We start from the raw sequence: 26,546 nt of genomic DNA on the forward strand, positions 1-26,546 counted from the left end.
TGTGTGTGTGTGAGAAGGAGTAAGAAGCACAGAGCAACATAGTTTTTGACCAAAGGAAATACGTGTTTGTATTTGATACCCTTTTTGTTTAAGTAAACAGTCAAGCAAACTATCCTGAGACGTATCTTGTCCGAGTCATGCTTATTTGCTATCTGTAAAAAGAATTTTGGATTACTGGAACTACATTTGTCAAAAACTACGCTCTGGAGAAGCCGAGCTATGAAGGAGGGATTCCAGTAAGGGTGTCGCATGAAAGGTGAAGATATAGGGGCGGTGGTGGCGAAGTCCATAGGGACTTGGCTTGGCAACTGGAAGGTCAGCAGTTCAAGTCCCGGAAAGACCAAGTGCTACCGAGGTGTCCCTGAGCAAGGCACGGCTCCCCGCGCGCCGTACATAATGGCAGCCCACTGCTCCTAACACTAGGAGGGGTCAAATGCAGAGGTTTCGTTACGTAGTACCTGTACTACGTAATGACAATAAGTTGAATCTTCATCTTCTTCATAAAGACTGCTCTTCCACACGGAGATCGGCGCATTAAGTGGGATACCCGAAGAACAAAAGACGGTGAAGTGGCCTGCTGTCATGTTAATGTTTGAAGACGGATGGGAGATCGCTACTCTCCGACAGAAGAGGGAGTCTGAATGGAGCAGCTGATTCCAACTACCAGCTGATTACCTTTGCCTTTCCTTTGTAAACGACATTTAAATAAGTTGTTCTTTAAGAAAGACGGTGCAACAAAGACATTTTCTAAAGCGTTTATTGTTGGACACCTCCAGTTGAGTTTAAGCACTGTCGTAAGTTTAATTTGAAAGAGCCATGGAAGAACTAACCGAAAGGAGCCACAAGAGGGAGCCAAAGCCCACGGAAAGGCCAAAGAGGAGAGGCTCCACGGGCGAAATGGATTAAGGAGAGCGAAGCTGGGCCAGCTCACCAAGAAGGTTAATGAGCTGAAACGTCTTCACGAAAATGTTAGTAATGTGAGTAAAGTGGAAGAAGAAATCCTGAATGACTTTGCTAAATTATATGGAGAGTTTAATGACATTAACAAGGAGTTTGTAACTCTCTTACCTGAAGAGGAGGCGTCTGAAGACCAGCTACACTGGTTTAATCCCAAGTCAGCAAACATTGAACAGTTTGTACGCATAACTGAAACATAGATTAAAGGAGTACGCGAAGGAGGACCATGAAGAGGAAGCCTGCTCGTCTGAAGTAGATGATATCAGGCCTGAAGACAGCGCCTCCAGAGCCAGTCACCACGCAGTGGCTTCTTCTACTGTTTCTTCTGCTCGCAGGAGAGCCAAGGCTGAAAAGGCAGTGTTGCTAGCTCGAGCAGCATCCTTAAAGAAGAAGCAGGCTCTTGAGGAAGAAGAAGCCTCTCTAATACAGCAGCAAGCAAGGCAGCTCCAGCAGCTCAAAGAGAACAATTAGAGATGGGTGCAGCTGTAGCTGAATGAGATGCAAAGTTAAAGGTGCTTGACGGGTATGAAGACCAGCAGATGGTATGAACAGCTACCTCAAACGCAGCCAACGTCATGGCAAGTCAGAGACATCTGGCACCGGATCCAGAACTGCTTCAAAACCAGCTAAATACGGTGAGAAACTTGCCTCAGCACACCTGCTAAAAGGAACTGTCATGCCACGCCCGACAGAGTCAAGCAGGTGGACGGACACGCAGGATGGAGCTCCTGATGCAGCACACGGACCGGGCCCCAGAGAAGGTCACCGTAGAGGAGAGCAGAGGGACAGTTATGATGTGATGCAGCGTCAAAGTCAGATTACAGAGATGCTGGTAAGGCCGCACAACCTGTCTTATCTTCCTAAACGAGACTTGCCTGTGTTCAAGGGAGACCCGCTCACCTACAAGTCCTTTATAAGAGCCTTCAACCATGTCATCGACAGCAAGGCAGAGAGCAGCAGCGACACATGGTACTACTTGGAACAGTTCACCGGAACCTCAAGAGCTCGTCCGCAGTTGTGAGCACATGGCACCGCAGAGAGGCTACAAAGAAGCCAGGGCTCTACTCCAGAAACATTATGGCGATGAACTTAAGATGTCTACCGCCTATATGGATAAAGCTCTGAAGTGACCACAGATCCGATCTGAAGACGGCAAAGCTCTGAATGCCTATGCCCTTTTCCTGATTACGTGCCGTAATGCCATGGAGGACATAGAGTACATGGACGAAATGAACAACCCAACTAACATGAGTCGTCGCCTCAAAGCTCCCATACAAGGTGAAAGAAAGATGGAGGAGTGCTGCTTTTGGGGTTCAAGAGAAAAAGGGATGAAGAGCAAGGTTTACAGACCTAGTGACCTATATATACAGACAATCACAAATGGCTAACGACCCCCTCTCTGGAAGCATGCATGATACCAGGACAACTGCGGAGGGAAAAGTCAAAGCTACGGCCACGGACTCTAAAGCTTGGAAGTCAGGCTGGCAAAGGGGAAGCATTTTTTGCCACAGCTGTCGCTCCAATGAGTGAAGAGAAAACACCGCCCTCAAACTTAAAGTACAGCTCCTCGGCTACAAAGCCTGTCCATGCCTTTCTCTCTGCCAGAGAGACCACATACTCGATTCCTGCAGAAGCATCAAAGAGCAACAACCGAAAGACACCTTAGCAGAAACTGCAATAAAAGGTTGACCTGTCAAGTCTGCTCCCTAAGACACCCAGGATGGAGTTGTGAGCCACATTACAGCCAACCACATCTCCATAGCCAACATAGAGGAACTGTTGATCAAGCAATACAACACAGACTTCTCAGAACACAGCTGTGAAGACAAAGAAGAGATGTCCCAGGAGGATCATCAGTTCATGCGGTCAGTGGTAACATCTGCAGAGTTAAGGGATGGGCACTACTGCATTGGCTTACCACTGCGAAATGCAACAGCCGCTCTATGGCAGAGCAGCGTGCCGCAAGTCTCCAAAGAAAGCTCAGCAAAAACCCGGACCTGTACAAAGATTACAAGGACTTCATGACGGGTATAAATGGAAAAGGCTACGCTGTCAAATCCCCATGGAACAGTTAAGCCGAGAAGATGGACGTGGGTGGTACATACCTCATCACGGTCTCTACCACCCAAAGAAAGACCAAGATGTGGATCTTCTGCATTTCCTATGGTGGCAGGATGGTGATCCGAACAAACCGATGGAAGACTACCGAATGACAGTGCATCTGTTCGGCGCTACCTCGTCTCCCAGCTGTGCATCATATGCACTAAGAAGAACAGCACAGAATGGAGGAAGCAAAACAACACCCGAGGTGGTGGAAACGGTTCTCAGAAACTTTGATGTGGATGACTGTTTAAAGTCTGTGGATTCAGAAGACCATGCTGTTGCTTTGGCCAGGGACCTCAGACATCTGTGCGCCAGTGGAGGTTTCGGACTAACAAAGTGTATATATATACAAATAAATAAATATGAGCACACATTGTCTCACAAGCAAAACAAACCTCCTTAAAACAACAGTCAAGTGTACAGTCCACTGTCCAAAGACCCAGATGCCTCAGCAGGCCATATCCAAATCTGTATTTCAAAGTTTTCGAGCGAGGAACAACAACATGTTTGCATTGTTGGGCAAATGCATCTTTGATTGTAAACTGTCGGGAAGGCGGGGGCTCTCCATCTCCAGCTGCCGTGTTTGCTCCCAGCTGGAACACGGAATGGGCTGGTTGTGTTTCAGGTGCAGTTTAAGGTTGGTCGTATTGCTAGCTTTTGTTGCTACCTTTTCAAACAAATGCAACACACCGCCCGGCTCGTTCAAGTCCGTAGGTTCGCCTCGTTGATTTGGCTTTAATCCAAAATATTCCCACACCGGAGATGTGGTATTAGGTTTTGCAACCACTTCCATTTCACTTCAAATTCCCCTCGAGTAAGTCACACTTTGTCTCCTGCTTGTCTCTATATTATTAGTTTGGCTGCTTCACTGCTGCACGCGGAGTGTCCTGACCTGGCTGTGTGAGCCCCGCCCCTCACAGCGCGCCTGGCCGTGTAGGTACCATATGTGTTCGGCCTACCAGATGTGTTCGGGGTCCGTTACGCTTACCAATGACATCACGCATTGGCAACCCAATAGGTAATAAAAATAATTCGAAATAAAACAGGAAGTTAACCTAAATGACATTTAAGACACTGCAACGAAAGTAACAAAAACAATGTAATATCCTTTTACGTTTCACAGAACACAAATTGGGTTATTTGAATGAATATGGTGAAATACATTCTTAGAATAAGCAAGAAATGTATTTAACTCCTGTAAGACAATAACTGTGAATTTGTTTCCTTTATTTAAAATTAGAAATCTAATTTGATCATACACCAATAGGGCGGGTCATACTCAGGTGCTAAGATGAATCTGAAGGAAACCCTAACATGGGGGTGTCTAAATGATGTGTTTTTTTATGGGGAATTCAAATATGAGCTTATTTAACTCGTCTCTAACCTACATCGTTTTGTATTTCTAAGTTGACAATGTTACCCTTTCGAACCTCTATATAAGATAGTAAAAGATATAAGGGAAATCATTTATATTGACAAAGCCAAATCATTTTAAATATTTATTAACAGGGGAACTGCATATATATAACTGGTTAAGATTACAAAGATCAATCTTCTGACTTCTTGAACTTTGCCAGGTTGCACAAGTCCTGCTTTGACTCATTCTTGGACATCAGTCTCCTGCTGGTCTCCTGAGCTCTGATCCCTCCATCCCTCTTTTCCTGTGAGAAGTACTTAGCAGAAGCCTCGGTCACCATTTTAACAACCCCGATTTCTCTTATTCTTCTCCTTCTCTCTCTCTTTCTCTACCTACACTCATTCGTGTACCCCCGGTATACCCTAGTCAGCGCCCCTAGTTACACCAATCAGCGTGCGATTAACGTACAGCCAATCACAATGCGTGACGTCATTGGTAAGCGACGGACTCCGAACACATATGGTAGGGCGAACACATATGGTACTGACACCGGCAGCCACAGCGCGCCTGGCTAATATGCTGGTCACATCTATATGTAAACAAACACGCATGTAAACGGCAATTTATCGAGCTCAGAAAAGTTATCGAGTTCATTTTTATTTATTGATAAGTCAATGAATTGATTATCGCGACAGGCCTAGCCAAACAAAGGTGCTACAACTTCAGTGTCAGTCAAGAAAATCGCAACCTGTTCATGCTCTATGGGCCTAGATAGGAGTATTTTTGTACACAAGAGTCAGGCAATTTTGGCTTCTCACGCCACTGAACAACTTTCATAGGAATGAACGGGGTCCCTCCTCCAACGCTGTATCCAGTTCTCTTTATACATAAATGCCCATACTGAGCTGTGAAAACATATAAGGATTTGAGGCGATTGCATATCTGAACAGAAAATGGACTTCACATGAGCAAGTGCACTATGTTTCAGTACATAGTGCAATTAATAGTATTTTAATCTCGATTACGATTTTGGCTTGCAACAATTACGAAAACAACGTAATCGATATAAAACAATTATTTTGCTGCGTGCGCTTTCGCCCCTCCCTAAAAGCCCTCTCAACCAGGTTGTGAGTGACAATAGTTGTGTGAGTTCAGCGAGAGCGAAGATGGCAGAACAAGAGCAACTTGTGAACACGAAAGGTAAAACGAATTCCGCTGTTTGGAAATACTTTGGGTTTAAGGAGTCCGACGTGGAACAAAAAGAAGTGCAGCAGGGGCGGACTGGCCATCGTTGTGTTCTGGAGAATCACAGAGGGCCGGCTCGGCCCGCTTTTTATAAACGTCATCATTTCAGTTGCGCTGACAGGCGACAGAGGTCCACAGTTTCCCCGCAGCAAGGCTCCCCCGCCCCCCCGTTGACAGTTCACGAGCGTGCCCCCTCGACTTCATCCACCTCATCACAGTCATCAATTAAGGACGCGCTTTACAGTGCAACGGCCGACTCAACCAGCTCGCAAAGACACAAAGATATAACAGATGCCATCACATTCTACATAGCTAAAGACATGTGCCCAGTTAGCACGGTTAGTAACTGGTTAGCACTATGGACAACAACTAGTTAGCACTATGGACAACTAGTTAACACTATGGACAAGCGATGCCATCTCTGCATCATTTCACCAGATCTGCACTGCATGCCCGATATGACAAATGCCGTGGGGAATTACTTTGCAGTTGAATTATACTTAAAGTTCAGGGTAATCAACTGTTAAAGATACTGTTCAAATTATTATTATTATTTCTTTTAAAGTTCAATAAATGGATGTTTTAAAAGTCAATGAATTAAATAATCAATTAATAATAATTAAATAATCGTGATATCAATATTGACCAAAATAATTGTGATTATGATTTTTGCCATAATCGAGCAGGCCTACTATGTTTCCTGTTTATTCCATCTCTAAAATATGTGTTTCTAAGTTATGATATGTAGGGGGGTGCTCTCCAGTGTGGCTCTCTGTCACGCTCACCTTGTGCAGTCCCACAGAAGTGTGGCGGGTCAGCGTGCAGGGCAGAGCCGGGGGGGGCAGAGCGTCGGTGTCTCTGCAGCTGGTGCTTCAGTCCGGAGAAGGACTGTGAGGGGCGATGTTCACCCAGTGGCTCGATGAAAAGGCGCTCCTCTCCGATGTGGATGAACCCAGTCTGTACGAGACATCAAAGTGTGATTCCCATTAGGAGACTGTTCTACAGCTGAGAAAAGTAGCAGTTTAACAGCTTGTGTGGTGAATGGAGCGTGTTTAAATATAATGCAACCAACAGCATTGTTTTGCTGTATCTCTTTTTCCCTAATGATCACTTATTAATTTAACACAATATTGATTCTGTTGACAGCCAGTTTATAAAAGCATTCCATCCCTATACATTTTTATGGTTTACAACCATTACCAAATGCTCATTCTACTCTATATAATAAACCATTTTGCACTGCAGAAAATATTATAATAATATTATAATAATATTATAATAATATGTTCATAAGCTTTGAAAGAAACGTCTTTTATTTACTAGTACTAGCACAACATCTGCAGGACGCTGTCAGAATGAGTGTCCCTACAAGTGGGACTGCAGTGGTCTTCTAGACAAGTCCACTCCTCCGCCCCTAAAGACTCAAGCTCTCTAACAGAGTGACAGTTCTCCTCACGTTGTCTGATGGTGAATCCAGAGATAAAGACTAATGTCACAACGGTACAATGCAAAGTACGACATACCTGAAGATGAACAACAGCATACAAGGCACACCGTGTGTGTGTGTGTGTGTGTGTGTGTGTGTGTGTGTGTGTGTGTGTGTGTGTGTGTGTGTGTGTGTGTGTGTGTGTGTGTGTGTGTGTGTGTGTGTGTGTGTGTGTGTGTGTGTGTGTGTGTGTGTGTGTGTGTGTGTGTGTGTGTGTGTGTGTGTGTGTGTGTGTGTGTGTGTGTGTGTGTTAGGGCTGTCCCGAATACCATTTTTCGGGCTCCGGATATTCGGTAGTAATCAGCAGCGAATATTCGGCCCGCGCGGGGGGCTGGATGTGCGTAGTAATCAGCAGCGAACCGCTTCAACACATGTATTTCGGTTTATTCACGGCATTCATTTAGTTAATCTACAGCATGTTCTGATTTGATTTAATTAAAAGGTATAATATGTGGTAAACTGAAGAGCCCTTTGGGAGCAGAAAGAGCCGGCTCTTCTTGGTGAGCCAAATGATCCGGCTCAGCAAGAAGAGCCGGAATTCCCATCACTAGAACAATGACTTCTTCTGCAGGATTTATAAAAGCAGCTGGAATCCCTTAAGTTGCTATTGGATAAAAAAAGTTAGGAAACGCCCCTATAGGAAACGCCCCTATAGGAAACGCCCCTATAGGAAACGCCTCCTTGCTGCGGTCTGCAGCCAGACCCATCTCGACTCAGCAGCTGATCTGATCTCTCTCTCGCTCCGGTTATACTTCACTCGCGTTCATGTCCATATCGATCAGACCCAGCTCTCCTGATCGGCCTTTATAGAGAGCACCGATCAAACTATTAAGAGTGAATATCGGCCGATAATGACCGGCGGCCGATCGATCGGAGCCTCCCTAATTATTACCAGACATTTTGACCGGCAGGTTTTGAATTTACCGGTTTTTAATAAATGTTACCAGCTAAAAACCGGTAATTACCGGCTAACGGAAACCCTGCAGCACAGTACAGGAGAGGGAACACCATAAAACCATAATAGGCCCTCCTTAACAATAACATGTGTAATGTATTTATGTTACTTTTATAAAAGGCAGCGGTGTAACGGTGGATTGCATTTATGCAAATAAACTGTTTATCATATCAGAATAACTTATATCATTCAAATTGTGCATAGTATATTATCAGTGTGTCATGTTGCCAGGGAAGGCTAAACAGCATGCAGCTACATGTCCTCTATTTGCCAGATCTGGCTGTTACACATTTTATATGGAACATGTGGAATTGAATAAAATGTGCTGGGCAGTCAGCCCGACATGACACTCCAGCTCCATCCTCTAAGTCAGGGGTGTCAAACTCAAGGCCCGGGGGCCAAATCCGGCCCGTGACTTCATTTTATGTGGCCCGCAAGAGCTTGCAAAGAATATAATATGTTTATTATACGGTTACATGCCGTTTTACAGAACCACATTGCCAATAAACAATCTTTCCCACAATGCATCTCATTTTGTGACATGCACACTGAAGAGACTTGCAATTATTTGCCCTAGACTTCTGAATTCAGACGTAGTTAATTATGAAGTTATTACCCTATCCGATAATAATCCAATGCAGAGGCAGTAATGTAATATAATACATTATTTTATATATTTATATCGTCTTAAAGTTACAACCGGCCCTTCGAGTGCAACCATAATGCTAATGTGGCCCGCGATGAAATTGAGTTTGACACCCCTGCTCTAAGTGGTCAAGAAACTCTCTGCTGCTTCTGAGAAACTCTTGCGAGAGCAAAGTGTGACACTCTATAAATCTATAAATCAAATCAGCTCTCATGTCAGAGTGCAAACTGTAGTAATGCTGTTCTGCACACTTTGTGAGGTCTGCACAGCGGCAGAGAGCAGACTGATGCCTGCTCTGACTGCAGCACAGAGGTATGCTATAAAACACAGCAGCAGCAGCTCCTCTGCTCCAACGCTTCACACACATTCCACTCCTGGCTGAGCCCCCGGATAACAAATGCTGTTAGCCAGCAGAACGTGGACTGGAGGATGCATTAAAGTATTTCTGCAGCTCCACAAACACAGCGACATGACACTATTCATAGGCATTAGCTGGGGAGGGAAGCATATCATAACCATGGAGACAGCTGTGGGAGGATGTGAGGTGTTCTGAAAGCCCTCCTTTCTGAGCTGCAGAAGTTTCATTTCATCTCATAAATCCATTTAGTGATGGAAGTTATTGCAGTACTGTGAGAAACTGAATAGAGAAATAATGCTCTCTAACATACTTTCTGTTTATCATTATCAGTATGACTATTATTATGTTTAGGGACATCCTGTGTTTCTCTGCTGTAAATAAACGGAAATATTTCAACTCACAGATGTCTTGAAATTTGATGAGGACTTGGCACAAAAGACTTCAAAACAAAACCTCTGGAAGATACAACTTCTAAATGTGACAACTGTAACATGTTGTCATTTGACAGGCAATCAGTTCTCCCGTGCTTGTGTTAATCTGTCCTTGTCGTAGGAGTTTCTCCCTGACTTTTCTTTGACCCATATTGGCCATTTCCTGATCTGATTCCACTCTCAGTGGGACCACATATTTATCAGTGCTTTTCAAACCCATAGATTGGTTAAGATTGTATGCAAATGTCCCCTCTGTGGGACGAATAAAGGTATTCTGATTCTGAAGATTTGGCTCCAAAACTGTTTTCCTCCTGACAGACAATAGCCTAAACTCACATGCCCACTGTAGTTTGTTATCAATTGAATAAAGCTTACACATCTTCCGGCGCAGACTGAAAACTCATCTCTTTCGACTCCACTTCGTGCGATACAATGACTAACTAAGCACGTATATACTAACAAAGCACTTATATACTAATAAAGCACTTATATACTAACAAAGCACTTATATACTAACAAAGCACTTATATACTAACAAAGCACTTATATACTAACAAAGCACGTATATACTAACAAAGCACTTATATACTAATAAAGCACTTATATACTAACAAAGCACTTATATACTAACAAAGCACTTATATACTAATAAAGCACTTATATACTAACAAAGCACTTATATACTAATAAAGCACTTATATACTAACAAAGCACTTATATACTAATAAAGCACTCATATACTAACTAAGCACTTATATACTAACAAAGCACTTATATACTAACAAAGCACTCATATACTAACAAAGCACTCATATACTAACAAAGCACTCATATACTAACAAAGCACTTATATACTAACAAAGCACTTATATACTAACTAAGCACTTATATACTAACAAAGCACTCATATACTAACTAAGCACTTATATACTAACAAAGCACTTATATACTAACTAAGCACTTATATACTAACAAAGCACTTATATACTAATAAAGCACTCATATACTAACTAAGCACTTATATACTAACAAAGCACTTATATACTAATAAAGCACTCATATACTAACTAAGCACTTATATACTAACAAAGCACTTATATACTAACTAAGCACTTATATACTAACAAAGCACTCATATACTAACTAAGCACTTATATACTAACAAAGCACTTATATACTAACTAAGCACTTATATACTAACAAAGCACTTATATACTAATAAAGCACTCATATACTAACTAAGCACTTATATACTAACAAAGCACTTATATACTAATAAAGGACTGGCTTATCCAAAGCCAGTTGAGTAGCACTTGAAATGTTTGGCTCTATGAAACCTGATGTACTTATGATTCTGTTTTCCTCAAGGTTGTGTCTTCCTGGTCGAATGCACTTATTGTAAGTCGCTTTGGATAAAAGCGTCAGCTAAATGCAATGTAATGTAAACATAAGTCATTAATCCATTTAAAAAGTGACTGATGCCATTTTTCTTTGGAGGATCCATTCCTTGTGGGTTGGGCCATTTGCTGATTTATACTGTCCTTGTCCGTCAAAGATGTTGCCATGGCATTTATTTCATTAGTTGCTCTTTTGTTGCAAATTCCTTTAGGATGTGATTACTTCCCTCCTCACATCCTTCACACCTGAAAACACCTGCATTATATAGCTTTTTGTTGATTTCAGAAAAGCATTGAACACAATCTCCCCAATAAAACTGAAATATGTAGCAGACTCTGGATGATTGATTTCCTCCGTTCAGACTGATGGTCAGATTTCTGAACACCGGCGTCCATCAGGGCAGAGTGCTTGGCTCCCGCCTGTTCACTCTTAATTTAGCATTTAAGAATGACACAACCAGTATCGTCCAGATTAAGCCTGACTGAATATTTTAAATGAATAACAATATCGATTTTTTTAGAGTTTGAACACAAATGTTTATTTTCTGTATTTACCATGGTTTAGAAGTTTTAGAGTCAGTCAGTGCTCTGTAGTACTCTATAGTCAGGGGTGCGCATAACTGGTACGCAGGTACGCATGCGTGGCAAAAATCTGAAATGCGTAACGTCACTTGTGTCACTACGCGCCTTTGCGTACCTGATAGGTCATGAAAACAAAACACTTATTTTGTCTACACGTGTTTCAGTGGAGTAAACTATTAGACATGTCCAAAAAACCAAAGACATTAAGCAGCCACTTTGGCGCTTTGCTCCCTGCAAAAGATCTTCAGACTTTCTTGGACTGACTGAACTGGGTGCTGGCCGAGCCGCGCAGGCCATAGCCGACGGACCTGTGAAGCTTACAGGAGGCAGAGACTTAGATCACCGGACGACAGAGTTGGTCGCCGTGTGCACAGACAGACAGTAACGTCGGTATGAACAACAGAATTTACCAAAACTACGTCAACTGGGAGACTCCCCTGTGCACATTCTGTGCACGCGCACACACTGGAGAACTGCGCAAAATCAGCTGATCACAACGTTCACGCTCTGTAGTCAAGCTGCTGCAGTTTGATTTACAACAAAGTGGAGTAAAACACACAGTTGCAAACTTACTCGAGCTGTTAATGGAAGAGTTTGAAATCAGACCGAGGTGGAAGAAGTACTCAGATCTTGTGTAGGAATACTCTTTTACAGTAAATATCCTGCATTCAAAATGTTACTCAAGTAAAAGTAGAAAAGTATTATCAAAATATAGTTAATGTACCAAAAGTAAAAGTAGTCATTGTGCAGATTGGTCCATTTCATAATCATTTATATGATGTGTTTTATAATTATTGATCATAAAAGTGTTATAAAATTCGTTTGAATGACTTTGTAGACTGCAGGGTAGCTTGTGAATTTACTCCAGGTGGAACTCAAGTCTGATTTAAGACTTGATTATATTTCACATCATTCATCCACATCTGTAAAGTAACTAAAGGCATTAAATACATGTAGTGGAGTAAAAGTACATCATTTACCCCTGAACTGTAGAGGAGTAGAAGTACAAAGTAGCATCAAATAGAAATACTCAAGTCAACTACAAGTATCTCAAGATTGTACTTAAGTAGAGTACTTGAATAAGTGTAACTTCCCACATCTGAAATCAGATATGTGATAATTTCTTAGTATTTGATCCTTCAACTTGGCCTCAGGAAATGCAAGGACAGTTTTGGCAACAAGTTTTGGAGAAAGCAAATCGGAGGTTTAAAAAGAGACGGGGAGGTGCATCTTCATCATCTTCATCATCTAGCATGCAAGAAGTGTAAATAGAGGACAGTGAAGGAGACACTGAGGAGGAGAGTGAGGAAGACCAACCCAGTCTCACAAAAAAACTTGTAATAACTACGTTGGTCCACAACGTAGGACGTAGTATTTCTACAAAAACGCCTCTGAAATTGTAAGATCCCTACGTTTTTTTTCACCATGCATTCCAATGGCTGGCGTCTATGTCACGTGATCTTCACATGTCTCCCTGCTCCTCCTCTCCTCTCCTCACTAAAAAAGTTATGTGCACCCCTGTCTATAGTTACCTGTAGGACTGAAAGCAATGATCCGTTAGTCAACTGGCTAAACATTAATCATCTACAAATCTGATAAACCATTCAGTCGAGTTAGCAAACATGCTTAACATTCACTGTTTTCTGCTTTTCGCAATTCCTGCTTTTTGCAGTATTAAGTAACTTTTAAAGAACAAGATTAATCGTTACAATGATTAACCAGTGGCGAGCTGTCAGGGCCCTCTAGGCCCTCTGTTAGGCCTAAGATATTCTAAAAAATAATATTTAAAAACATTTAAAAAAATGTTTGTATATTATATATTTAATATTATGTTTGTTATATTTTTCATTAGTTTTACCAAAAAAACTTAATTTAATTGTATTTAAAATAACATTTCCAAAGAAATAAATCCTTTGAATCTGCCTATTCAGTTTCTGTTGGAATGTGAAGGGTTACATGAAAGAAGCTCGTCTCTGCGAGTCACAAGACAGGAGCTGATTGGTCAGCAGAGGGCCCGCTATAGTAAAACAACGAGAGAGTAATGTCAAGTGACAGTACAATTGACCAATCATATCTTCCCTCTAAATGGGTGGGCTTTATTATCGCATACTTTATGACAAGTTCCGCCCGCTGCGTTGCCAAGTTTATGCATGCCTTATAACAACGGGTCAAGCTAGGCGGAAGTAGCTAATTAGCATACGTTAATTCACGATGGCTCATGTCAGTGATAGTGATGACATCGTTGCGAAACTACTAACCGAGTCATTTTCAAGAATGAGTTACACTGATACATTGGAGTTATTTACCAAAGGGCGAGCAACACCACAGCTTAATTCAGTTAAAAACCAAACGGTTCGAGAGGCATTTTAATATTGGCAACTACGCCAGATACAACTGGATGACCGGATCAACCAGGGAACAAACGCTGTACTGCTGGGATTGCTTGCTTCTTGGCACGGACAGTGGGTCATGGGCCAGAGATGGATATTCTGATTTAGGACGTTTATCCAAAGCAGCACATCGCCATCAGAATGCTTCAGGTCACCTCAGAGCTACTACTCACCTTAAAACATTTGGGGACACCAGGATAGAGCTCCAGCTGGATGAGCAACAACGCCGGGGTGTCATCGCTCATAATGAAAAGGTGAAGAGGAACCGAGGACCTTTGAAACGCCTCGTACATTGTGTGGTGCACTTGGGCAAGCAGGAGTTGCCGTTCCCAGGTCACGATGAGAGTAACTTCATCAAACAAGGGGAGTTACATAGAGTTGCTGGATTTAGTGGCAGAATGTGACAGCGACCTGCTGACACACCTCGCCACAGCAACAGTCTTTACCCGCACGTCTTCAAGGATTCAGAATGACCTGATCAGTGCTGTCCAGTGGCGAGCCGTGACTTTTATACCTAGGCCCTCTGACCCCCCTTCCCTCGAAAAAAAAGAAGAGTTATTACGTCACGGCGTATACTTCAGCGGAATATCAAAACAGCGGCCCGGGGTGCAAAACGCATCAATGACAGCGACCCTCAGTCTACCACAAAACAACACCATGTATCTAAACACCTATCATGACAGGGCACCCACAGCCAAGTAACAATTACACATGAATGAAGTCGGCACGACGGCCCGCATTGAAAATGACTTGGGCTACCTTTGATGATAAATCACTGAAACACAAAGTCCATCCTCCTGTCCTTCTGGATGAAGCACTTGCGGGTCATTCAGCTGATCCTTTGCCACTCCAGTTTATCATTGGAACGCAATCTTGAAAATGACTCGGTTAATAATTTCGCAACGATATCACTATCACTGAAGTGAGCCATCATGAACGAACTTATGCTAATCATAAATCTATCCATCATAAATCTATCGATTAGATTTATGATTCGAAAATAATAAAAGTAGGGTAGACATGTGGATATTATCCGGCTGAACACAACGTGCATTTATCTAACAGGTTCGTATTTACAACCTCAGTAAATAACGCCTATATTTCTATTTACTCCCATTATTTCCACTTAATTCCCATTATTTCCACTTAATTCCCATTATTTCCACTTAATTCCCATTATTTCCACTTAATTCCCATTATTTCCACTTAATTCCCACTATTTCCACTTAATTCCCATTATTTCCACTTAATTCCCACTTAATTCCCATTATTTCCACTTAATTCCCACTATTTCCACTTAATTCCCACTATTTCCACTTAATTCCCATTAGTTTCCAAATGGAATATCCCAGGAATTGTGCAGCCCTGCGTTCATACTGTACGCTGCAGCTGCCATATAACCCTCCACGTGTCTTGTAAGCAGCTGGACAATGATCTGCTCATTCATTGTAGGCAGCTGAATGCTTCAAGGTCCCATGTCATGCTTTTCCGGTTATGACCCATCCCCTTGTTGTTATGAAGGTTGTTCTGCATGTGACCGGTCTGCAGAGTCACAACCCTCAAAGTGCACCCTGTAGCGAGTAAAGCTCTGACACAGAGAAGACCTGTCTGCTGCCCCAGAACGCCTCGATGGGGATTTCTCTTTTTCTTCCTGGGTACAGTGACGTGCCAATACCCAAATGGACCCATTGGTCCACCAATCCGTGGAGCCGTTAAGTTACATCTGCAGAGCCGTTAGGTTAAGTCCGTGGATTGGTTCAAATGGACCAATCCACACCAATTCCTCACACACACTCAATCTTTTCTCAGCTGCAGCTCCGCTGATTTGTCCTCCCTGAGACGGCGGGACACGGCGAGGCTGCAGGTGTGTGTGTGTGTGTGTGTGTGTGTGTGTGTGTGTGTGTGTGTGTGTGTGTGTGTGTGTGTGTGTGTGTGTGTGTGTGTGTGTGTGTGTGTGTGTGTGTGTGTGTGTGTGTGTGTGTGTGTGTGTGTGTGTGTGTGTGTGTGTGTGTGTGTGTGTGTGTGTGTGTGTGTTCGGGCTAGGTTTCACTGAGCTCACACTGGGGGGCAGGAGCTCCAACAAGCCGTGTAGGACAGAGATGCACAGACTATACAGAGATGCTGTTTGAGACACCAATGTGAGTTTGGAACATTGCACAATATGTATTCTAGTAGACCTCAACAATGGAATTATGACCAGTAGAAATGGCCGTGACATGGGACCTTTAAAGTGTCACTGAGGATATGGAGGAAGTAAAGGAGCACACTGCAGGCCTGTTTGTGCAGAGTCCAGGGCTGAGCCTGAACCTGCCTGCACAGAGAACATTATCCAAAGGCCTCAGATAATGTGGAACTCTATTGCTCACAGTTGGGGAAATGTATACTTTTCTTTTTTACCACACATAAAACATATTCATTCCAAAGTCTCAAGAAGTATTGCAATATTAAACAAGGCAAAACAGATTCTTGATCAAAATTCCCTCTACATTCTTTACTGTTCTTTGGTGTTACCTTATTTAAGTGACTGTGCAGAGGTTTGGGGCAGTAATTAGAAAGCTACAACACAATCCCTATTTATTCTACAGAAAAGAGCAATAAGACTTATTAAAACTGTCGGGGATAGGGATCATACAAACCAATTATTCTTAGAGCTAAAATGATTAAAACTGTCAGATCTTGTTGAATACCAAATTGCACAAATCATGTTTAAGGCAAAAAAAGTTCAATTACCTGAATATTCAGATATTGTTCAATGAAAGACAAGGGAATGATTATTTACGTGGTTCATTTATATTCACTAATGTTAGGGTGCGCACAGAGAAGTGTTTGTGTTTGTGGGGTGAAGGTCTGGAACAATGTGAGTGAGGAGCTGAAGGGATGTCCAAACTATTCAAAGAGAGGTATAAACCAGTGGCGGCTGGTGGAAAATATTTTGAGTGGGGCTATGGAAATAGGGACCAAACCATACTAGGGCGGTCCGGGGGGATTCTCCCCCGGAAGACATTTTTTAATGACCCCTTAAATGATCACTTCTGGTGATGTTAGAGGGGGGGAGGGCACATTGAGGCTTAAAAATATGAGATAATCCATAATCTTCAGTGTGGTTAGCTATGAATCTTCCAAAACTGTGCAACAGTACAGTCGGCCCACACAGAGTGCAGAACACTGGGGCTTTGGGAACACACACATGATTTAATGCCCATTTAAGACTAAATAACAATGTGTGTGTGTGTGTGTGTGTGTGTGTGTGTGTGTGTGTGTGTGTGTGTGTGTGTGTGTGTGTGTGTGTGTGTGTGTGTGTGTGTGTGTGTGTGTGTGTGTGTGTGTGTGTGTGTGTGTGTGTGTGTGTGTGTGTGTGTGTGTGTGTGTGTGTGTGTGTGTGTGTCATGCTTGCCAACCCTCCTGATTTTCGCGGAAGACTCCCGATTTCATTGCCCTCTCCCAAATCAGATTTACTCACGACTGTTTCCACTCGGACTTTAATACAGCTACACCACTGTTTGGTTTCCATGGTAGCGCGTCTCTTTAGCAGCGCGCACAACTCAAAGTCTGAGAGGGTGAGGAAGATGAAAACTGAACAAGAATCGACAACTCCACCTCACGCTCACTCCTCTCCTGTAAGATACAGATCCAGCCCACACATATGCTCCATGGTGCTACAGGCATTGCCCACACAGGCTCCATGGTGCTACAGGCATTGCTTACAACTACAATAAGCATGTACATGTTAATCTACAGCTCCGGCGATCCACTAGCACCGGAGTCTCCACCTGCAGACGCAGCCATCCTCGACCACTACTGTAGCGTCACCTTGGATATGAGTCCAAACAACTCACAGAAACACAGGCCAGGGTGCTGACACAGCGCCCTTTGAGCATCAGATCTGACGACGCTGATTGGCTGAAATTATGTTTCGGCGGCATAGTATACAGATAGCAGCAGTCAGCTTGTTGGCTGCTGCTGCTCTGGCTGAGGGCTCCTTTCTACCGCCCGGACGAGAGAGGGTAATGATACACGCTGCGGCCAGCCAGGAAACATGTGACTTATCAGTAACTTTAGACATCGTAAAACAATTTTAAACGAGATTTTATTGTAGATTATACATTTTACTGATACCAATTATATAATATTTACCTTGTTCATTAAAAATAAAAATATATATATATTTTTTTTTTTTTAATATATTTTTTTATTTATTTTACATTTTTAATGACAATCAAACATGTGGGAAGAGGGGGGGCGGCGCCCCTAGCGCCCCTATGGGCCGGCCGCCACTGGTATAAAGACACAATTCTCACAAGGTACAGGGACTGCTAAACCATAACTGTTTATATTCTTGTTTTGTATTCTATTTATGAATTTGTGTATGTACGTATATATATATATATATATATATATTAGGGCTGTCAAGTTAACGCGTTAATAACGCGTTAACGCCACTAATTATTTTAACGCGATTAACGCATGTGTATTTTTTTCCTCGGCCGCCCCGTAGTTTCAGAGCGCATCGAGTTTAAAATACCATCTGCAAGCTGATGCTGACAGCCCGCTCCTGCCGCCCGCTTGTGGCAGACCACACTTCCACGCTCACCGGCAGGCACCGACTGGCCATCGGGAGGACCGGGAGGGTGTGTGTGGCCCGAGCGAGCGAGAGAGAGACCTTACGTGCATTACCGTACCGCAGTGTGAACGCGGCTATTGTTGTTGTTAGCATCTGGTGCTAGCTAGCTGCGCTAACGGATATAAGGAGCTGTTTAAATGAAAACAGAAGGGCGCTCTATCCACACAACTGCGCCGAGCACTTGACTTGATGCAGGAAGCAGACAGCGGGACATTGTACGAAAAGTCAGCACACTCAGCTAGTGTTAATGCGCGCAACATGATCGCAGCGTCCAGGCAGCTCCCGTTCGAGCATATGCCTTGAGTTGCACATAGCTCCAACGATCACACACACACACACACACACACACACACACACACACACACACACACACACACACACACACACACACACACACACACACACACACACACACACACACACACACACACACACACACACCACCAACACGTTCTCACTCTCATCCCGTCACATATTGACGGACGGTCAGGGCCCCTCCCCGTCGCTATATTACGTACAGGGTACCCCTTTCCCGTCATTTTCTACGGGCAGGGCGTCCCATAGACCTTCATTGCGGACAGCGGACCCCTTGACCGTCAGGTTTCTACGGGAAGGGCGTCCCATGGACCTTCATTGCGGACACAGCGGACCCCTTGCCCGTCAGGCTTCTACGGGCAGGGCGTCCCATGGACCTTCATAATGCCTATTTTAAGGTTCATTTGGCCATTAAAATGCGTTTTGATCTCATTTTATGCGAGTAATGAGTTTTTATTTCGGATTATTTGTGCAGTACATGTACATGATGTTTAGTTTGCTAGTTATGACGAAGATTACCTTACGTCTGTGAGGAAAATACATGGGGCTCAGAGCCTCGTATTTTTAAAATATTTGTTTCCTTCTAATTTGTTATTCTTTTCAAAATAACACACTGTTATTTACTCACCAATAACATACAATTATCCTTGCTTTTATTTATTGGTTTAATTCCATAATCTCGGTCTTTTTTGGTGTTCGTCAGGAACTGAATTTCAAAATAAAAATAACCGGAAACAGACGTAGGCCTATAAGGGACAGTTCGAGCATCATTGCGATTGTCAAAATGTTTGAGTTTAGGATGGCCGAAGACACTACACTACCCAGAATCCCCAGCTATCGTTGAGGACTACAGTCCCCGTGATTACTCTTCTAGGTCTGGGATTGGATGTTGGAGTGGCAGTGCGCCAAGGTTACAGCGTCAAACAGCTGTGTGAAATGGAACGAAACCACGCCAGACTATCCAAAACTGGAATCGAACGCCCCCCCAGAACTACACACTACACTATTGTGTTTCGCAAAATGTTCTATGGGACGTCTCTACTGAACTTTTTCGTTTTCCCACAATTTAGAAGTTGCCAGTATTAAACACATTGGTGTTATCAAATGTAAAACATATAATTAATAAATGGATAAAAATCGCTGTCCATAATGCGCAGCATCAATATATAGCATTAATATACCCATATGAAAGCTCATTGATACTTTGTAATTCTACTCCACTACAATTCAGAGGTTAACCTGGTATTTTTACTCCACTGCATTTATTTGAGTTACTTTGCAGATTCTGATTAATGATGTGAAATATAAACAACCCTTAAATCAGACTTTAGTTACACCTGAGTAAAATTCAGATAAGGTGATTGTCAAGTGCCAACAATCAGGAGAGATATTTGATACTTGTGCTTGAGAAGACTAAACATGTATCTGCAATTGACATTAATGGAAACGAGTAATAAAGTATATTAATTACTCGTTATTCTCTACTAATAGTTAATTAAAGACTGTATATTATGGCTATTTTGCACATCCCTTTCAAGATTTTAAAGGTGTATTGACATATCATTTACACAACTTACGGTGTAGTTATGAAATGAATGAAAAACGTGGGTCACAGGTCCCTCAACAGTGCAGTACAAGACATCTATCAATATGTGTGTACCTCCACCATTAAACTGTCATATTCTGCACATTTCTTATTCTATCTACATACATAAGAGTATAATCCATATGTATAATATCAGTTAAAATAAGTGCTTCAACATAGTTAACATTGCAGGAAAGCAATATATTAGACGTTAAGTACTTTGTATTTATCTGTAGATAGATACCCCCAACGTTTTTTTCTTATTTAAAAGAAGACCGTAATCTGTTATTTAATGTTTAAATAAAGGTTAATTCGTTTTTCTGTTTTGCACCTCCTCCTATTAATATCTTTGTACATCCTGCACTAAACTGTTTTATTGAAGAGATCACTTATAGTATCTTCTTGATTTTTTATATTCTATATTTCTATCACAGACCTTCTACTTTCCCCCTATGAAAGTATATATACTCTTAATATTTTTTTAATCAAATATAACACATAAAAACAATAATTCAATAACGTGCTTTAACCACTAGGAGGTGAACACAAGGTGCACACAGACACTTATGTACAACATCTGAAGATGTGTAGTTTTATTCATGCTTTCACATAATTTTACAGCATATTGCTATACTATTTCAGAATCAGTATTTACATTCTTACATTCAAAATGCAATCCAATTCAAATCAGTAATATCTTTAAAAACTACAGTCCTTTTTTATCAGCTGTGCACCGTTATGGTGTAAATATAACCGATCTCTGAATTACATCAAATGTAAAAGTCAGCCGAATTAGTGTTGATACTGCAAGGAGACGTATTGTGTGAAGAGAAATTGAGAAGTTTTTTAATTGTTGATATATTTATGATCCACGTCAAGTATTCAGTTTCGGCGGCATTTCTTCAGTTTTTCCATAGGTCTCATCATCAGGGCGCTATAAATAAAGAACTACGGCAGATCTGTAATATTTAATGCAGCCGAACCGTGTATTACAATGCCGTTATGTGATGACTTTCAAAGAGAAAAGCAAGAGCACTCGGAATTAAGTATTATTTTAGTCTTTTCAAATGTTTTCCGGATTTCATATAATATAAACAACAAATCCCAGCATGCATTGCGGCTAAAACATCCAATCAGCGTAGCTGAGAATCTTGGGTAATCGCTCGAAATGCCCACGTCTGTTTCCGGTTATTTTTATTTTTAAATTCAGTTCCTGACGAACGCCAAAAAAGACCGAGATTATGGAATTAAACCAATAAATAAAAGCAAGGATAATTGTATGTTATTGGTGAGTAAATAACAGTGTGTTATTTTGAAAAGAATAACAAATTAGAAGGAAAAAAATATTTAAAAATACGAGGCTCTGAGCCCCATACGTTTTCCTCACAGACGTAAGGTAATCTTCGTCATAACTAGCAAACTAAACATCATGTACATGTACTGCACAAATAATCAGAAATAAAAACTCATTACTCGCATACAATGACATCAAAACGCATTTTAATGGCCAAATGAACCATAAAATAGGCATTTTTCCACCGAGAATAACACGAAGGACAGCCATTGTTGTTGATCACGTGGTCTGGGAGCTGTTGCAGCGTCCATAGCAACCACCTTAGCAATCATGAATGTGTACACATTCATGAAGTAATCTTCATCATAACTAGCAAACTAAACATCATGTACATGTACTGCACAAATAATCCGAAATAAAAACTCATTACTCCTATACAATGACATCAAAACGCATTTTAATGGCCAAATGAACCTTAAAATAGGCATTATGAAGGTCTATGGGACGCCCTTCCCGTAGAAGCCTGACGGGCAAGGGGTCCGCTGTCCGCAATGAAGGTCTATGGGACGCCCTTCCCGTAGAAACCTGACGGTCAAGGGGTCCGCTGTCCGCAATGAAGGTCTATGGGACGCCCTGCCCATAGAAAATGACGGGAAAGGGGTACCCTGTACGTAATATAGCGACGGGGAGGGGCCCTGACCGTCCGTCAATATGTGACGGGATGGGAGTGAGAACGTGTTGCACACGCACACACACACACACACACACACACACACACACACACACACACACACACACACACACACACACACACACACACACACACACACACACACACACACACACACACACACACACACACACACACACACACACACACACACACACACACACTGTATTGTTGAGAGAGGTTCCAGGTTGAATTGAGGCGAATATTTGTAATGTTCAGAGGTTGTTGTGTTTAATATTCATGAGAATATTTGTCATTGTTCAAATGATAATACACATTAGCATAAAGCATATTTGTCCACTCATCTGTTGATAAGAGTATTAAAAACTTGAAAAATATTCCTCTAAGGAACATTTAGAACAGATCAAAAATGTGCGATTAATTTGCGATTAATCGCGATTAACTATGGACAATCATGCGATTAATCGCGATTAAATATTTTAATCGACTGACAGCCCTAATATATATATAACATTTTATATAGAGACCATTCTCCTAACTTGCCTGTATATATTATATGAATGATTATATAAATTATTCAAGGTTAAAGTATACATTGATATTGTATGTTAACATATATTAAGATGTAAAAAGAAAAAAAGAAAAATGTAAAAAGGGAGAAGGGGTCGGATTAAATAAGTGTAAACTTCTTCCGAGCCCTTTTCGGACGTGTAATTACTAAAGCTTTGTTGCTTATTGATATCAGACAATGATACAGACTATTCAATTATTAATTCAATATTTCGTTTTGTTATTGCATTCATTTGTATAGTACTGTATCATGTCTGTATCATCTTTTGTTTCATTTGTATTTTCTTTGGTTTTACATGCTCGAAATAAATAAATAAACTAAACTAAAAAACTAAATGTTAACCTTCATCCAAAGGAAGGTTAAAGAAAAGTGCAACAGAACAGCAGACTGGCCGAGAGAGGGTCCTGGCGGAGGTTTGAGCTCCCTGATACATGCTGCCATGGGATCTCTCCCACTGTGCTGGAGGGATCTTCCTATTTCACTGCATTGCAATCGATTTGAAATGTTTACAAAACCAGTTTGACAACCTTTTCATAAACGTACTAGTTTGTATTTGTCTTCATCGGAAGACAGTTTGCTCATCTTCCATCTACTGGTGTGACTGAGAGGCTGGCAGTGCTCCATAAAAGCTAGTAAGTGAACATTGAGTGACTTCATGTTTTGAACGCTGGTCTTTTGATTAATTTTAGAAACAGTTCTGCAATTTTCATTCTGGCAGATGTATCTTTGGAAGCTGGCATCCCCACATTTAAAATGCAGTTGTGTTAGTTTGTACCGTGTTTGACTGCAAAGTGTGACTTTGAACCGACTGACCCCCTGCAGGTCAGCAGGTCCAACATATTACATGCACAGCCTTAACCCGATGCTAAAGGGGCTTCAGGGGGGTTGAGCTACTGTCAACCGTAATCATTAAGTACATTCTCTACAATGTGGAGCTGCTGTGATTTCTGAATGACATGAAAGCTATCAACAGGTCCAAAAAGAGAAGAACAGTTTACCAGGCCTCCACAGGTGCTGAGGGACGCCAAGGAGTCGGTGTGGTTGATGATGGAGCCGGAGTAGAAGCAGAGCTGCTCCCGGGACAGGCTGCTCACTGCCGGGCTCTGCTCTCCGCTCAGCCGCTCCTCCACCACAAAGTCCCGGGAGAGAAACGCGCTGTCCCGCGTCAGATTTAAATAGAGGCTCCTTCCGAAAGCGGGCAGTGACAGGATGATGTGATCCGGGTCAGAGGGTCCTCCGCCCGGGCCGTGCAGGGAGCGCTGGCCGCGGCGCCGCAGGGAGCGGACGGTGTGTCGGGGGGACAGGTGCGCCTCCTGCCCGGACAGCAGCCGGGGGACCACCTCATCCGTCTCCAGCTCAGTCTGGGCTGTGGAAGAGGGGGGGCGTTAGTTTCCATCAAACAGCGGCCATACACAGCCTGTCCTGCCTCTGTGAACTGACTGAACCGTGCTCTCATGCTCCGTGACTGAGCCACGTTCAGCCGCAGCTCCACTAACAATCTGCTGAAACTGCACTCCCATGGTGGGGATCTAACAAGCAGACAGGAGGAGGCAACTTCATACAACTGCTCTTTAGTAACACTGTTAGAGGGAGGAATAGGATTGCTCTAGTCATGACCTATATCTAAGAGAAATAGGCGTACACACTCACAGCTCCTACGTAAAGAGTTCGAAGTCAGTACTTACCACTCAATCCGATGCAGAGAAAAGAGAGGAGCACATGGGGAACAAGGCTGTTATGCATGGTAAAGCAAAGCAGGGTAGAATAAAGGAGAAGAGGTGGCGGGTGGTGTTAAGGGGACTATAGCGGACGGCGCAGTTTCCCTAAACTGGAGAAGTTGCAGTAACCCCGGCTGGAGGGTCTCTGTGCTGCAGGACACGCCTCCTCCGACAGGCCCCGCCTCTGCTGCTGCGCCATTGGTTCCATAAGACCCTGAGCCGAGGGAGGCCGAGATATCCTTCGTTTTCATTGGTCAGTGAAGCTTTCCGTCACTGTTTGAGGTTGAAACCCTACACGTGGTTTCAAGTGAAGAAAGAAAGTTCGGAGAATTAGCTTTAATGTGTGTGTGTGTGTGTGTGTGTGTGTGTGTGTGTGTGTGTGTGTGTGTGTGTGTGTGTGTGTGTGTGTGTGTGCGTGTGCGTGTGCGTGTGTGTGTGTGCGCGCGCGCGCGCGCGCAGGGCCGGCTCTAGACAATCTGCTGCCCTAGGCGAGATTTTAGCTTTTAATTTAACCATATATCGAGCCCGATTGTCAATTTCAAATGATTTAATGTAATTGTTAACTTATTTTATTTTTGTTATATCTTATTTTACCCAGTTTACATTTATTTATCTATGCATATTTTTTTATCTCTCCAGTTTTAAGCGATATTTTTTGTTTGCTGTCATATAGTATCCATTGAAATGATTTCAAACCTGTTTATCCCAATAATTATAATTATACTCCCAATTAGTGCCTTGGAATATATGTGAAGAAGAAGAAGAAGAAGAAGAAGAAGAAGAAGAAGAAGAAGAAGAAGAAGAAGAAGAAGAAGAAGAAGAAGAAGAAGAAGAAGAAGCCCTCTTTAATGGTCACACATGCAGAGCCAACCCAGTCTCACGGCATTTCGTGTTATAGTCACGACATGTAATCTATTGATTCGTGTTCACCAACAGGATTCCCCCCTTTTTTTTCGTGTCACACAGAACGATTTTAAAAGCAATGTATTTCTATTGGTAGTGTGTTTCGTGCCTGCAGCACGTCTTTTTGTCCGTTCGGGTCTTGGAAGACCGGAAGCTGTGGGGTTCATAAAAACATGTTCTTACTCAATATCAAGCCACGATTATTGTTTTTATTTTAAATCGTATAATGTTGGACTTTTTTTGTTGTCCGTGAGGAAAAGAAGTGGCTCAGAGCCTTTTTTTTTTTTTGAACTGTTTATTTTCCTCTTAACAAAACAAGACAAGACATATCCTGACATAGGACGTTTTCATTCAAATGGCAGATGATTACATGACAAAGCAAAGTATAGTTAATATTGAAATAAAGCAAATCCATTATAAATTGAAATAATTAAGTAAATAATATAAGTAAATACAAACTGGGATATAAAAATAAATAAAATCAAATCAAATACATATTAATGAAAGCATTTTACATAGGGACTGATATTTTGGCACAGCAGGATCAGTTACACAGGCATTTTTCCCCCTAGTATTCATCTTAAGTTCAGTTCAGTTTCAACAACCCTCTTCAACCATTGATACATCCAGATATATTTTAACACAGTTCCATCTTTGGGTAAAAGAGTCCATTTTTATCTGCAGGCTCGCCGTCATTCTTTCCATCGTGTAGACTTGTTTAAGTCTGTGCTTCCACTGAATGATTGTCAGAGATTTTGTATTTTTCCAGTTCACAGTTATAATCTTTTTGGCAATTAATAACAGTATCCGTAATATGTACCTCTGGTCTGAATCATAAGTGTCTGTAGGTATAGCTCCGAGCAAGAACAACATGGGCTCCAGAGGAACAGTCATTTCCAGGATGTTTCCAATCTCCTCTTTATAACAGATTTCCAAAATCC

At 42.1% G+C, this 26,546-nt stretch overlaps 1 protein-coding gene across 1 annotated transcript in view; it reads right to left on the bottom strand.

Annotated features, from left to right (window-relative positions):
- Positions 1 to 24,949, bottom strand: part of adamts17 (ADAM metallopeptidase with thrombospondin type 1 motif, 17) — a 219,443-nt gene extending 194,494 nt beyond the window's left edge. Inside the window, exons 1-3 of the mRNA XM_034079817.2 lie at positions 24,670 to 24,949; positions 23,983 to 24,350; positions 6,448 to 6,619 (exon numbers count right to left, since the gene is read on the bottom strand). Coding sequence (XP_033935708.1) covers positions 6,448 to 6,619; positions 23,983 to 24,350; positions 24,670 to 24,727 — 598 coding nt within the window. The 5' untranslated portion in view covers positions 24,728 to 24,949. The remainder of the gene's footprint in view (positions 1 to 6,447; positions 6,620 to 23,982; positions 24,351 to 24,669) is intronic.
- Positions 24,950 to 26,546: the final 1,597 nt, after the last annotated feature.

This window comes from Pseudochaenichthys georgianus, chromosome 3, assembly GCF_902827115.2.
Source record: "Pseudochaenichthys georgianus chromosome 3, fPseGeo1.2, whole genome shotgun sequence".
Lineage (NCBI taxonomy): Eukaryota > Metazoa > Chordata > Actinopteri > Perciformes > Channichthyidae > Pseudochaenichthys > Pseudochaenichthys georgianus.